Consider the following 12,625-nt stretch of genomic DNA (forward strand, 5'->3'; position numbering starts at 1 on the left):
TAATAGGGTATCGCACAGTCTGCAACTAGAAATTTTGTCACTGTTTTGTCGTGTTGCAGAATGTTAAATATTTAATTACTTACAGTAAACGTGACCAAATATAAATGCGCCCTAAACATATGTCATTAAAACAGAACAAAACAAAAATCTGTAAAAAAATTAAATTGAATAAACAAGTAAGCAAAAGCATTCACAACAGGGTGCTAAAACATTATCTGGCTGTAGACTGTGGCTAATTATGAAACGCAATTATGTTATGCGCCTATGCAGTGTGCATGTTGAGTATTAGACACCAACTAATTAATGAGATGAGAGTAGAAAAAGCTTGGAGAAAAAGAGAGTCGGAAAACAGGAAAGGAATAGCAGTCTATTTATCTTGAAGCACGCATTAAAGTTTTGTGAAAAAAACGTGTTTTAGAATAGATCAAAGTTTCGAACGATATTCGGGTATAAAAGACAGCGAATTGCCGATAAAAACTATCAGATGAAATACTTTGAGTCTACCTAAACAAACAACGAAAAAAAAAACACTCCAAACATGTTCAAGAAAATCATCCTCGTCGCTCTCGTCCTGTGTGGTAAGTAAAATAGTTTTTAAATCCTCGATCGGTACTTTTTGAACTTGTAACGAAATCTATTTCTAGTCTATTCCCTGGTTGCCATCTCAGCTCGTCCTCAGCTCGGCAAAGTGACCGATTTGGTTGGCAATATTGTTCCCGATGCTGCAACTAATGCGGGATCTGGAGCAGTGTCTGGTTTATTAGGTACAGTCAGTGGTCTGCCAGTTGTTGGAGGACTTGTTGGAGGATTGCCAGGACTTCTGGGAGGACTACCAATAGTTGGCTAAGAATTCCACAAAACCAAAAAAACAACAAAAAATATCTAAACCATCTACAAATGAGTCATCAACTATTGTACAAAACTTGTTAACTATAATTATCCAACAATTTTGAAAAAATAAATAAAAAAGATTTGCAAACTTAAAGTGAAAATTGAATTTATCGCATCGTCAAATTTCTATATTTAAATTACTCGTAAAGTGAAAATAAACTAAATTAAGTTTACACAAATTATTTACAGTGGAAAATAATTCCAAGAATACTTTGAATTCTATTGCTTATCAGCAATTGCTTTCCTCACATAACTAATGGTGTTATACAACACTGAAGCCTCATTAAATTCAATTGTATGATTAACTAATGAATGATAGAACAGTTGCAAAAGTTTCGTGAGAGAGTGGGAAAGGGAGAGCAGTCTATTAAGCTTGAAGCACGCTTTACATTTTTGTTGTGAAAAGTACGTGCTTTAGAACAGATCAAAGTTGCGAACTATATTTGGGTATAAAAGTCAGCGTGTTGACGATAGAAATAATCAGTCGAAATACTTTGAGTCTACGTAAACAAACAACGTAAAAAACACTGCAAAAATGTTCAAGAAAATCATCCTCGTCGCTTTCGTCCTGTGCGGTAGGTTAAAACGATTTTAATTGCTCGATCGATGTTTTTTTTAAATTAACCTATTTCTAGTCTACTGCTTGGCTGCCATCTCAGCGCGTCCTAATGTGGCCAAACTTCCTATTGACCTTGTTTCTGGTGCTCTAGGTCAAGCTGTAAGTTCAGGATCGGCAGCTGTTTTGACTAGTGGTCTTGGTAATATTCCAGTAGCTGGTTCAGTTTTGCCTGGTGGAGGTGCACCAGCACTTGGAGGCCTGCCAGTAGTTGGTTAAATTTAAATAGAAATGGAAAGCAATATATTCAAACCATCTATAAATGAGTCTTCAACTAATATTCACTTTCAAAACTTGTTAACTTAAAATGATGAAAAAATAAATAAAATCGATTTCCAAACTTAAAATGAATATTGAATTTACACTTGTTCTGTTTTGTAAAAAAGAAATAGCGGAAAAATATTTTAACTATGTATAGTGATGAAAACATATACTAAATATATACTAAATGAAAATATCAATAAATATTTACAGTGGGAAATAATTCAAACAGCACTTTAAATTCAATTCTTTACTGTGTTCTTGTGTTATACTACAATGAAGTGTCTTTAAATTCTATATTAATATAGCATACAACACTGCAGCTTTCTAAAATTAAATTGCTAGTCAGCATTAGTTTGTTAACTAACAGCACTGGAGCGTCATTAAATTCTATTTCTAATCAGCATTACCTTATTAAATTATGGTGTTCTTCAACACTGGAGCGTCATTGAATTGTAGTGCATTCTACGAATGGTGTTATACAACACTGGATCGTAATTTAAAAGTATTGCTTCTCAGCATTTACTTTCACCACAAAAGCAATGGTGATATACAACACTGGAGCTTCTTCAAATTCTTTTGCTAATCAGTATAAATAGTTGACTAATGGTGTTATACAACACTGGAGCTTCTTTAAATTCTTTTGCTAATCATTATAAATAGTTGACTAATTATACAACACTGGAGCGTCTATGCATTCACTTCTTTCACAAAACTAATGGCGATATATAACACTGAAGCATCTTTAAGTTTTATTGCTAATCTGCATTCGCTTGCCGAACTAACTTATCGGGTTATACAACACTGGAGAGTCATTAAATTCTGTTGATAAGCAGCCTTTACTTTCCTCACAAACCTAATGGTGTTATACAACACTAAGCTTCTTTAAATTCTATTGCTACTCAGAATTAGTTTGTTCACTAAATTTAACTTATGGTGTAGAGCGTCTTTAAATTCTATTGTTAATCAGTATTTGCTTTCCTTACAAACCTAATGTGGTTATACAACACTGTAGTGTCTTTCAATTATAATTCTAATCACCGTTAGTTAGTTAACAAATAGTGTTATACAACACTGTAGCCTCTAATCGTCATCCTACGTGAGTCGGCAGTCTCGCAACGAGCACGTATACATCCCTTTGCCAATACTATTTATGACCAGTGACATTGCCAAAATACTTTAGTTACTTACACATGTTTATGGCCAGCAAACAGAATGCTTAACAAATGCACATTTTTGCTAATTCTACTCGGATGTAAGCAGCAAATTATTGCAAATAAAATTTGTGTAGAATTGCGACTTATTTAAGTCTTTATTGGCCTTTTTATGGATAGTGTTGGTTATGTGGAGCATGGCTCAAACAACAACAAGTAAAGCAACGACAACAACAACAACTGAGCCAATTACACGAACTGGATTGGTCAGAGAATTTGTGCTCCGAGTGAATGCGTTAATAGCCCAGTTGGCAAAAGATGTGCAACAGTTGACAGCAGTGGACAACAGTAATGTAAATGTAATCGCTTAAACAAAACATGTGAGAATTTAAATAAAGAAATTTCGCTTTATATTCCCTTTAATGTTGAGGCATAATCATTATTTATGCTGTCTGCCGAACGATGAAGAACTTTTCAAGCCCAACTACGGTTATGATTAATGTTCGTTTGTCGGAGGCTCAAAGGTCAAAGCATTATTTAGATGGCGACAAAATAACAATTTCTGCAGGTGGCAGAGGACAGAGGGCGCAACCTTTTGCCTGCCGTTCATTTTCCGAAAAGCAAATCCCAAATGTAAAAAGTCTAAAAGTGAATACACATGTTAACAAGGGCACAGGAGCTTAGGGCGTTGGCAAAGGGGGAAAGGGGCAAAGGACTCACTGACTGACTGTTAAGCGAAATGAAAGTGCCAAAAATTATACCTAAAAGCAAAACGCTGGCAGCAAACGACAACACAAAAACAATGCAAAGCCAAGAATTGAAATTGCAACTTGGGAAAAGATTGAATTTTCAATACACTAAGATTAGATAAAATATTGTAAATCGATTTTTTATATTATAGAAGAAGAAACAGTTAACAGAAAAGAATAGAAAACAGCCATAATGAATATTTGAAATCGAATTTTATAATATAATAATATTTTCATGTTTTAAATGCCATTTTAACAAACAACATGCATTGGCTTACCTAATAAAACGTAGTACTTTTACCGAAAAACTTGAAATACAGATAAATAATACTAAAAAAAACATACATAGCTTTAAGCAGACTTCAGACTGTCTTAAGACGAGTTAAGTGCAGTTGAGGGTTTAAGAAGAGGAAGTCTCTTAATATTATATAATATAAGAAAAAGTGTCTGAGAATCAAGATTTGTTTTAAAATTATTTGTAGAGTTAGTATTATTTACAGAGTTCGAGAATTACAAACAAATGAGAAAATCTTTTAAAAAGAGTCTGAGGATAATTTTTTGGTATATTCAAATTTTATAATAAATTAAGATCAAAATAGATTTTTCAGAATCGATACTTGCTTAACAACCATATATGTATGTATATAGAATTCGAGTACAGTATTAAAGAGAAAGGGAAAATTTCTTAAGAAATTAAATAAATAATATTTAATAAGACTTGTTTATCCAATATTTATAGAATTCGAGTAGACATTAAAAAAGAAGAAGAAATCTCTTTATATACGAAATAGAGTCAGAAAAATTCTTAGTGATTTTCTAAAGAAAAAGGCAAATGATAATACGCTCTATCTAAGTTAGAGTATAAAACTGTGCCAAGCAAAATCTTAACGAAATTTCTCACGTTTGCCATAATTACGAGCAGAATACGTGACATGTGTTTTGACTGCGAATTTTAGCTGTGACCCGCAGCAGCAGCAACAGCAGCTTGTCGAGTAAAAACGCTCAAGCAACTGCTTGGCTAAAGAGAAGAGGAAAAAAAAGAAACCCTTAAGGAAGATTGAGAGTCGCGCTGAGTTGTAAATGGTAATACAAAAGTCGTCGTACATACCAATAAAAATCAGTGTAGGCCAAAAATATGGCTGTAAATGCCTAAAGGGAGAGAACTCGGCTTGCAATTGTAACGATTGTGCCGGAGTAATTCATAAAAATCTCTTGAGCAAATGTTTGCGACATGAATAATGCCCACAAACAGAAACCGAAACAGAACCAGTAACCAAATCTTGCCTGGCATTTCATATCCCTTTTTTATACCCGCTACCCATAGGGTAGAAGGGTATTATAAATTTGTGGGGGCAAGAAATTTATGTAACAGGCAGAAGGAGGCATTTCTGACCTCATAAGATATATATAATATAATATGATATATTCTTGATCAGCCGAGACGTCATACTATAGACATATCCGTATATCAATATATGTTAAATTGCCTTTTGTATATTTTTTAGTCATTTTGCGGTATATTAATGAGGTATATTTTGTTATCTGTGGTATATTTTGAATGTAATACTGCATCAATATACCAAATATGACATACAGTATATTTGAAGTATTTTTTCGGTATTTTCCACTCTATGGTATATTTTGAATGTGTGACTGCATCAATATATCAAATATAGGCTTTGGAATATTTTCAGCATTTTTGTGGTGTATTAATTTGGTATATTTTGCTCTCTATAGCATATTTTGAACGTTGTTCTGTAAAGATATACCAAATATGACACTCAGTATATATTATAGTATTTTTGCAGTATATTAATTTTTGGTATATTTTGCGTTATGTGGTAGATTTTGCATGTAATTCTTTATTAATATACCTTAAATGGCCTTGGGTATATTTGTAGTATTTTTTCGGAATATTAATTTGGTATATTATGTACTCATATTTTAAATGTAGTAATATATCTATGTACCAAATATTGCCTTTGGTATATTTTATAATTTTTGTGGTATATTAATTCAGTATATTTTAAAATAAATACCACACTGTTTTAGTTTCACTATGAATTGAGTAGCAGGTATCTCACAGTCGATCCCACTCGACTGTTGCTTTCTTACTTTTTGTTTTTACTGTATACTATATAGTGTCTCGGATGCTTTCATAATTTATAATGCTTTAAAGCTGAACCACAAAAAGCGTTTTTGTGCATCTCAAAATGAAGAGAAAGAAAAAGAAGACGCTGGAATCCCAGAGCGTTGCGTGATTGAATTGTTGCCTGATTGACAGTTGACAGTTGAAATTGATTTGGCTGGCAACGTGCGGTGTGATGTTGATATTGGCGGTGGTTGGTGGTTGCTTAGCTGCTTGCTTGGTTGATACAATTCCAAGCTGGGCCACGTTTATTAATCCCCAGAGTGCAGGCGTGCATAAGTGTCGGGCAAATGGATTAGACATTTTTATGTGTGATAGACAGAGAGAGAGAGAGAGAGAGAGAGCCAGAGCAAAAGCAACAGCAAAAGCATTTTCAATGCAGCTATACAAATATCCAACTATTTAATTAAGCTTTCCATTCACCTCTCTCTCGACTCTGTCGACTGTCGACTGCTGACTCCTGGCATATGTCACCACTACACAACCCTTACCCTTTCTCCCTTCAGCGTCTCTCTTTCGCTTTTTGCTCTTTGGCCTAGTGATTGTCCGATTTGTGTGACAGTTAATGAACGTCTGGCACTCTTTGTTGTGCGCTAATCAAAAGGATAAAATATGCGGGGGGCGGGAGGCGTGTGGAATAGTTTGTCATGTGATGTCCTTTAAAATTGTTGCTTCCCTCCCCACATGTGAAGGGTGTGATGCAGTGCTGCAATGAATGATGGATGAGTTGACATAATTAAAAGAATTATACGAAATCTTTAATCTGATAAAGGAGATTGAGCAATTCTAGTTGAACAATCGATCAACTTTAATAAGAGAGCTCTGAGTCGATACGTTTTGGACGAACTCAAGCGAATGATTTGCTCTGCAAAAATATGCACAAACATTTTGTCTTGGCTAAAGCAGAAGCATTTGTGAAAGCAAATGCACTTGAATGTGTTTTGATACTCGCTACATTTAGGGTAGAAGGGTATTATAACTTTGTGACTTCAGCAAATTGTTTGTAATTTGTATTTGTATTGTGTATGAACATTTCATAAGATATATCATTTTTTTAAATTTTGAATGCAAAAGAATATTGATATACCAGACGTAGACTTTGGTTTTTTTAAAAAATTTTTTTGTATGTTAATTTGGTATATATTTTAGAATAATGGTTTACTTTTATTGAACATGGGTACCGAGTAGAATATCGATATACCAGATATTGACTGCGGTATATTTTAGTATTTTTGTATATTAATTTGAAAATGGGTAGCGGGTAGAATATCAATATACCAGATATAGTCTTGGATTTATTTTGGTATTTTGTTGGTATATTAATTTGGTACATTTGTTAGTATAATATCGATTTGCTTTTATTGAAAATGACTAGCGGGTAGAATAGCAATATAACAGATACAGTTTTCGGTGTATTTTGGTATTTGTTCGTATTTTATTTTGGTATATTTTTAGCGTAATATAGAACTAGTTTGCTTTTATTGAAAATATAAAATATCAATATCCCAGATAAATTAATTCGGTATTTATTTTAGAATAATATATATATATATACTGGTTTTCTTTTACTGAAAATCGGTAGCGAGTAAAATATGGATATACCAATACAGTCTTCGGTATATTTTTGGTATATTAATTTGGTATATTTTTTAGAGTATAACCGTATGCTTTTATTAAAAATGGTTATCGGGTATAATATTGATATACCAAATATGGTAGTCGGTATATTTTAGTATTTTCGGTATACTAATTTGGTATATTTTGTAGAATAATACCGTACAGGTTTGCTGTTATTAAGAATCTGTAGCGGATAGAATGTCGATATACAAGATATATTCATTGGTATGTATATTATAATATGCTTTAGTATATTTTTAGTATAATACCGCACTAGTTTACTGTTATTAAGAGTGGCTAGCGGGTACTTCGTACTCGAGCACACTCGACTGAAGCTTTCGTACTTGTTTTCTCTTGTGTGTGTGTGTGTGCGTATGTGTGTAAATTATTCGCCAGGATATTTCGTCAGCTTTCACAAAACAGGCAGATCAATCAGAGACAGGCAAATCACTGCGAGTGTATGTTATGTATGTGTATGACGACAAAAAGGTTAACCGGCTCCTCAATTTGCCAGCACACAATGCTTGAGCTATGAGCATAGAAATACCCCCACCCAAAAAAACAACATGAAGAAGAGAGACCCCAATGGAGAGAGTATTGATTGCTTTGACAAATCTGAGGAGCCAGTAATTTCATTACAAAACCGTAGCACAAGATTACCACAAAAGCATTTTCCAACCAGACTGAGAGAAAAATGAAACTGCTCAATTCCCCAATGTGAAAGTAATAGACCATGCCAACAACAACAACAACAACAACGACAACAACTGGAATTCAGCCCCAAAAACAGAACAGAACTGAAGTAGCTGCTGTTGCTGTCTGGTTTTTAAGATGCTGTGTGTATGGAAAATTAAATTCAATTGTGTGACAAGTTAATCCTATTTCTCATCTCCCAACTTTTATTTAAGCTTCATTCTTTATGCATTACATGCGAGCAAGAGACGCAACTCTCCAAGTCGTGCAGCCAGTCAATCAATCAGTCAACCAGTCAGTCAAGCAGTCAAGTCAGTCAGACAGACAGACAGACAGACAGACAGACAGATAGACAGTCATATAGTCAGGCAATGCTGCTTCTGCTGCTGGGCTGTCAGAAATGTTTGATATGTTGCTGGGCTGTCAGGCCGAGTGAAAAGTGAAAGCGTAAGCCAAAGCCGTAGCCGAAGGGTTGTCTTTCCTGGCTCTAGCAACACTTCATTAAATGCATAAAGCAATAAAATGTGCCCCACAGCATGTTGCATGCATCCCACAAACCAATCAGACCCCCAACCAACCAAACTCTCCATATCAGAAAAAAATTAAACCCACCGCGTTGTCTGATAGCTCGACATTGTCTGCTAATGGCAGACTGGATTCCACTGCTGTGTTAACTCCTCATCACTCCTTTTCATTGAAGCCTTAAAGCTGCACTCCATATGTACTATTTCACTTGGGGCAATCGATAATAATTACATTACTTTTTCTTTTGTGTTCCTACCCCTCCCAAAAAGACTATTATTTCCATTTCCAATTACGCAGCTGCGAAGCTCTATAAGTCAAGCAGCTCGACCTCCCAATCGTGTCAAGGATTTATTATATTCGCATTCTCTTTGACTTAATTGATGACTGATGAAATTTACAAAAGCATCAAATGTGCCAGCAGAGTGTGAGTTAAAGTCTAAAGGCATTTGCAATTCCTAAGATAGGGTTGCTCATACAGAGCTGCAAAGCGGATTTCAGACAGTCTTAAGTTGAAGTGGAGTTCAGGACTTAAGAGGAGGAAATCTCTTAATATATAGGAAAAAGAATCTGAGAATAATTTTTAGTAATATTCCAATTCTATATTAAATAAAGATAAATTTATGATTTTAGAATCAAAATTTTTTTAATAATTATTTATAGAGTTCGAGTACAAAATATAATAAAAAAGAAGAGAAAAATATAAGAAAAATTCTTAGTAATTTTCAACTAAACAAAAATACTAATTGTTTTAAATAAATTTAGTATTGAATACTAAACTTAATATAATAAGACAATCTGTTTTATTTTGCACTGTAAGGCATATGGCATATATATCATTTGGTATTTTTAAGTATATTTACAGTATATTGATTTGGTGTACTTTAAATTTAATATAGCACTACAATATTTGGCACTCTATGGTATATTTTGAATGCAATGGTATAGATATACCAAATATTACATTTGCTATGTTTTAGTATTTTTAGTATCGTAATTTATAATAATATTTTATATTATATTATTATATTTTACGATCTACTTAGAATGAAATGGTAGACCCATATACCAAATATAGTATTTGGTATATTTTAGTATTTTTGTAGTATATTTTAATACGAATATCGGCCTTATTCTTTCTATCTCAAAGTCGAGCATACTTGACTGCAGCTTTCTTACTTATTTTACTATTATATATATAACTAAGAATGCACTAATAAGTGTAGTGTTCAGACAGACTATAAAAATATTATTCAATTTTAATTTGATGACTAATATTGTACACAGATTCAAGATTTATCATCTCGAATATAATTTCATAACTAATGTACATCAATTTTGTTCAACTCAATAAAATTGAAAGGAAAAATGACAGACTTTAAGAGGCGCTGACAGACTTTAAGTGAAGAGATTGCGAGTGCGAGAGAAACACACTCATCAAGTTCACTTGTTGACCAAGTAGAGCAGACATTAAAGAAGTTAATGTCACGTTTTATGCTCTTCACTTTGCAGACTCTTCTCCCCCCCTCACACTCTTTCACCATCTCTCTCGTCATTCTTGCGACTTTCGAGTCAATTGAAGTTACCTTTTGTTGTTGCTCAATTACGGTCTATCCCCAAAAAATAGAAAAGGAATATATAGGAATATATGTATAATGTCAATGCTTTTGGCACGCCCTCCGATTCTCTGGTCTATATGGGTAAACAATTACAATACAAGTCAAAAGAGAGAGAGAGAGAGAAAGAGAGAGAGAAAGCGCTTCATGCTTGTTTACTGAGCTGCTCTTTTCTGTTTTTTCTATTTTTTGACCGTCTGATGTCAGTCTCTTCACTCAGCGAGTCAACTCAGCAACGTCATTGTTGTGAACCCTAATGTCCTAGAGTCCTGTCTGCAGCTGTCTGTCTGTCTGTCTGTCTCGGTGTGGGTTTATATTAGACAGTTGGTTGGTGGTGACGATAGATTTCCGGCTGCGATGCGTATTATAATAGAGTAGCCGAGCCGAGATATATCTTTATTACGGTAATTGCTCATTGAACAGGAAATTATTGTATGCGTACGTGGCAGTGTGTGTTAGTGTGTGTGTGTGTTGTGGCGCCCCCAAAATTGATGTGAGAGTATCAACACAACAATCATCATCATCAGCTAGCCAGAAATAAACAATACACCAGCTAGGGAAGGCGTCTCAGGATGCACACGACTAATAATAATAATAATAAAAATAACAAGTAAGCTACAGTTGACTGTGCTCGACTGTGAGATACCCGCTTCCCTTTGTGAATAAAAGCTAGACAGTAAGGTATTAGTTTTAAAATATACCAAATTTATATACCGAAAAAATACTAAAAATATAGCATCGGTCATTTGTAATGAAAGCAGAATAGTGTTGTATTGAATTAAAAATATACCAAATTAATATACCACAAAAATATTATTTATATACCAAAGGCTACTTCTTAGTATATTTACCTAGTACTACCATATAGTGCAAAATATACCAGATTGTCAACCTAAGCAACTTAGATCCGTGGTAAGTAGGCGAATTTTCCCATACTGAAGTATTTCTTAAATATCTTTTATAATTTTTCTAATCAGGAATCTTGAAGGCTATTGTTATAGTTATAAATATAGTTAGCTTCAAAATGACGCTTGTTACTCGATTTATTATCGATTTACAGGGCGGAAGTGGGCGCGGCGAAAAATTTAAACAAACTTAATCTGCGTAGATATATAACAAGTGCTGTTAAAAAAAATATATCTATATCTCTGGTAGTCTCTGAGATCTAGGTGTTCATATAAACGGACAGACAGACAGACGGAAAGACGGATCAAAAGTCGGATATGCCTCCTTATGCCTTGGTAGAGGGTATAAAAACACGCAATATGATGATGTGGAGCGAGAGAGTGATATAAAAAGAGTTAGATAAAGATAGAGAGTGAGTTAAGATATAGGCTATATTCGACGGTAACATCCACATAACAAATGCCAGTTTTTAGTATCGTTTCTGCTTGTCGCTCGTCGCTCCACAAATCGACATCACGACGTCGCTTGAGATGGCCACAAATACTTTTGCTTCAGATGAGCACATCGTCTGCCTGCACAAGAAGCCTCAACTCGGCGTTCACAGTCAATGGATGTGGATGTTGCTGCTCTTGTCTCATCTCATCGCCACCGCCATCCTGATCGGTGGAACGTGGCGGTGTCCGCAAGCTCCACACATGAACACCGTCGCCGTCACCCATATCGAAGTGGACACGTTGACGCTGTAAGATGATGCGTAAATTCTGCACGAATCGTGCCACATCCAAGGGATTCTCAAGCTGTAGTCGAGCTGCCACCAGCGGCGGTATGAAACGATCATAGTCATGATGTGGTCTCTCCTCATTTCGCACCCTCTGCAGATCCGGATGCGGATGCATGATGCGTGGCTGACGCACTCGTGCTGGATTCATTTCTTCCAATTTTCGTCGGTTAATTTGGCTATTGGACTTTGAAATTGATTTTGTATCGTTTAGTGATTTGTTTTCGGTTTTTGGTTTGGTTTTTTTTTTCTGTAGTTTTAATCGGAATTTTGGTAGAAGAGAGGTAAAACTAAAAGCTCCAAAAAAAGAAGAAAATAAGTAAAATATGGGAAATTCCCGTTGTACAAAATATACACTTGAATTTGGAACTTGTCAGCCGAGCTTACTAAGCAGCATACTATACTAGATAAACAAGGTATTGAAACGTCGCAGGTCACTCAGGTTGCTAACGAGAGTGCTTTAATTGGTGCAGATTAAGCACTCGATATTTTTATCTTTAATATAACGAGTAGCGAGTATTGTTTTTAATATTCAGTGGTGTACGCCTTAACATTGCTTTCATTAACGAGTGAGAATTTACATTTTTATTAAGTAATGAGTAACGAGCCTTTGGCAACTCGTTAATCTATTTTTAATGTAAGGAGTAGCGATTCGTCTCTTTAAAATTCACGG

At 34.6% G+C, this 12,625-nt stretch overlaps 1 protein-coding gene and 1 long non-coding RNA gene across 2 annotated transcripts; one reads left to right on the plus strand and one right to left on the minus strand.

Annotated features, from left to right (window-relative positions):
* Window positions 1-2,871: 2,871 nt before the first annotated feature.
* On the plus strand, window positions 2,872-3,345 carry LOC132796378 (uncharacterized). Its single transcript, XR_009633550.1, has 2 exons — window positions 2,872-3,023; window positions 3,103-3,345. It is a non-coding gene; the product is annotated as an uncharacterized LOC132796378 (long non-coding RNA).
* Window positions 3,346-11,587: 8,242 nt separating this feature from the next.
* LOC132795967 (uncharacterized) lies at window positions 11,588-12,336 on the minus strand. Its single transcript, XM_060806950.1, has one exon. It carries the CDS (start codon window positions 12,101-12,103, stop codon window positions 11,726-11,728), a length of 378 nt encoding a protein of 125 aa, XP_060662933.1. The 5' UTR covers window positions 12,104-12,336; the 3' UTR covers window positions 11,588-11,725.
* Window positions 12,337-12,625: the final 289 nt, after the last annotated feature.

This window comes from Drosophila nasuta, chromosome X, assembly GCF_023558535.2.
Source record: "Drosophila nasuta strain 15112-1781.00 chromosome X, ASM2355853v1, whole genome shotgun sequence".
NCBI lineage: Eukaryota > Metazoa > Arthropoda > Insecta > Diptera > Drosophilidae > Drosophila > Drosophila nasuta.

Excerpts from the sequence above, each read along its gene's own strand:
- LOC132795967 (XM_060806950.1), bottom strand. The coding sequence starts at position 12,103 with ATGAATCCAGCACGAGTGCGTCAGCCACGCATCATGCATCCGCATCCG.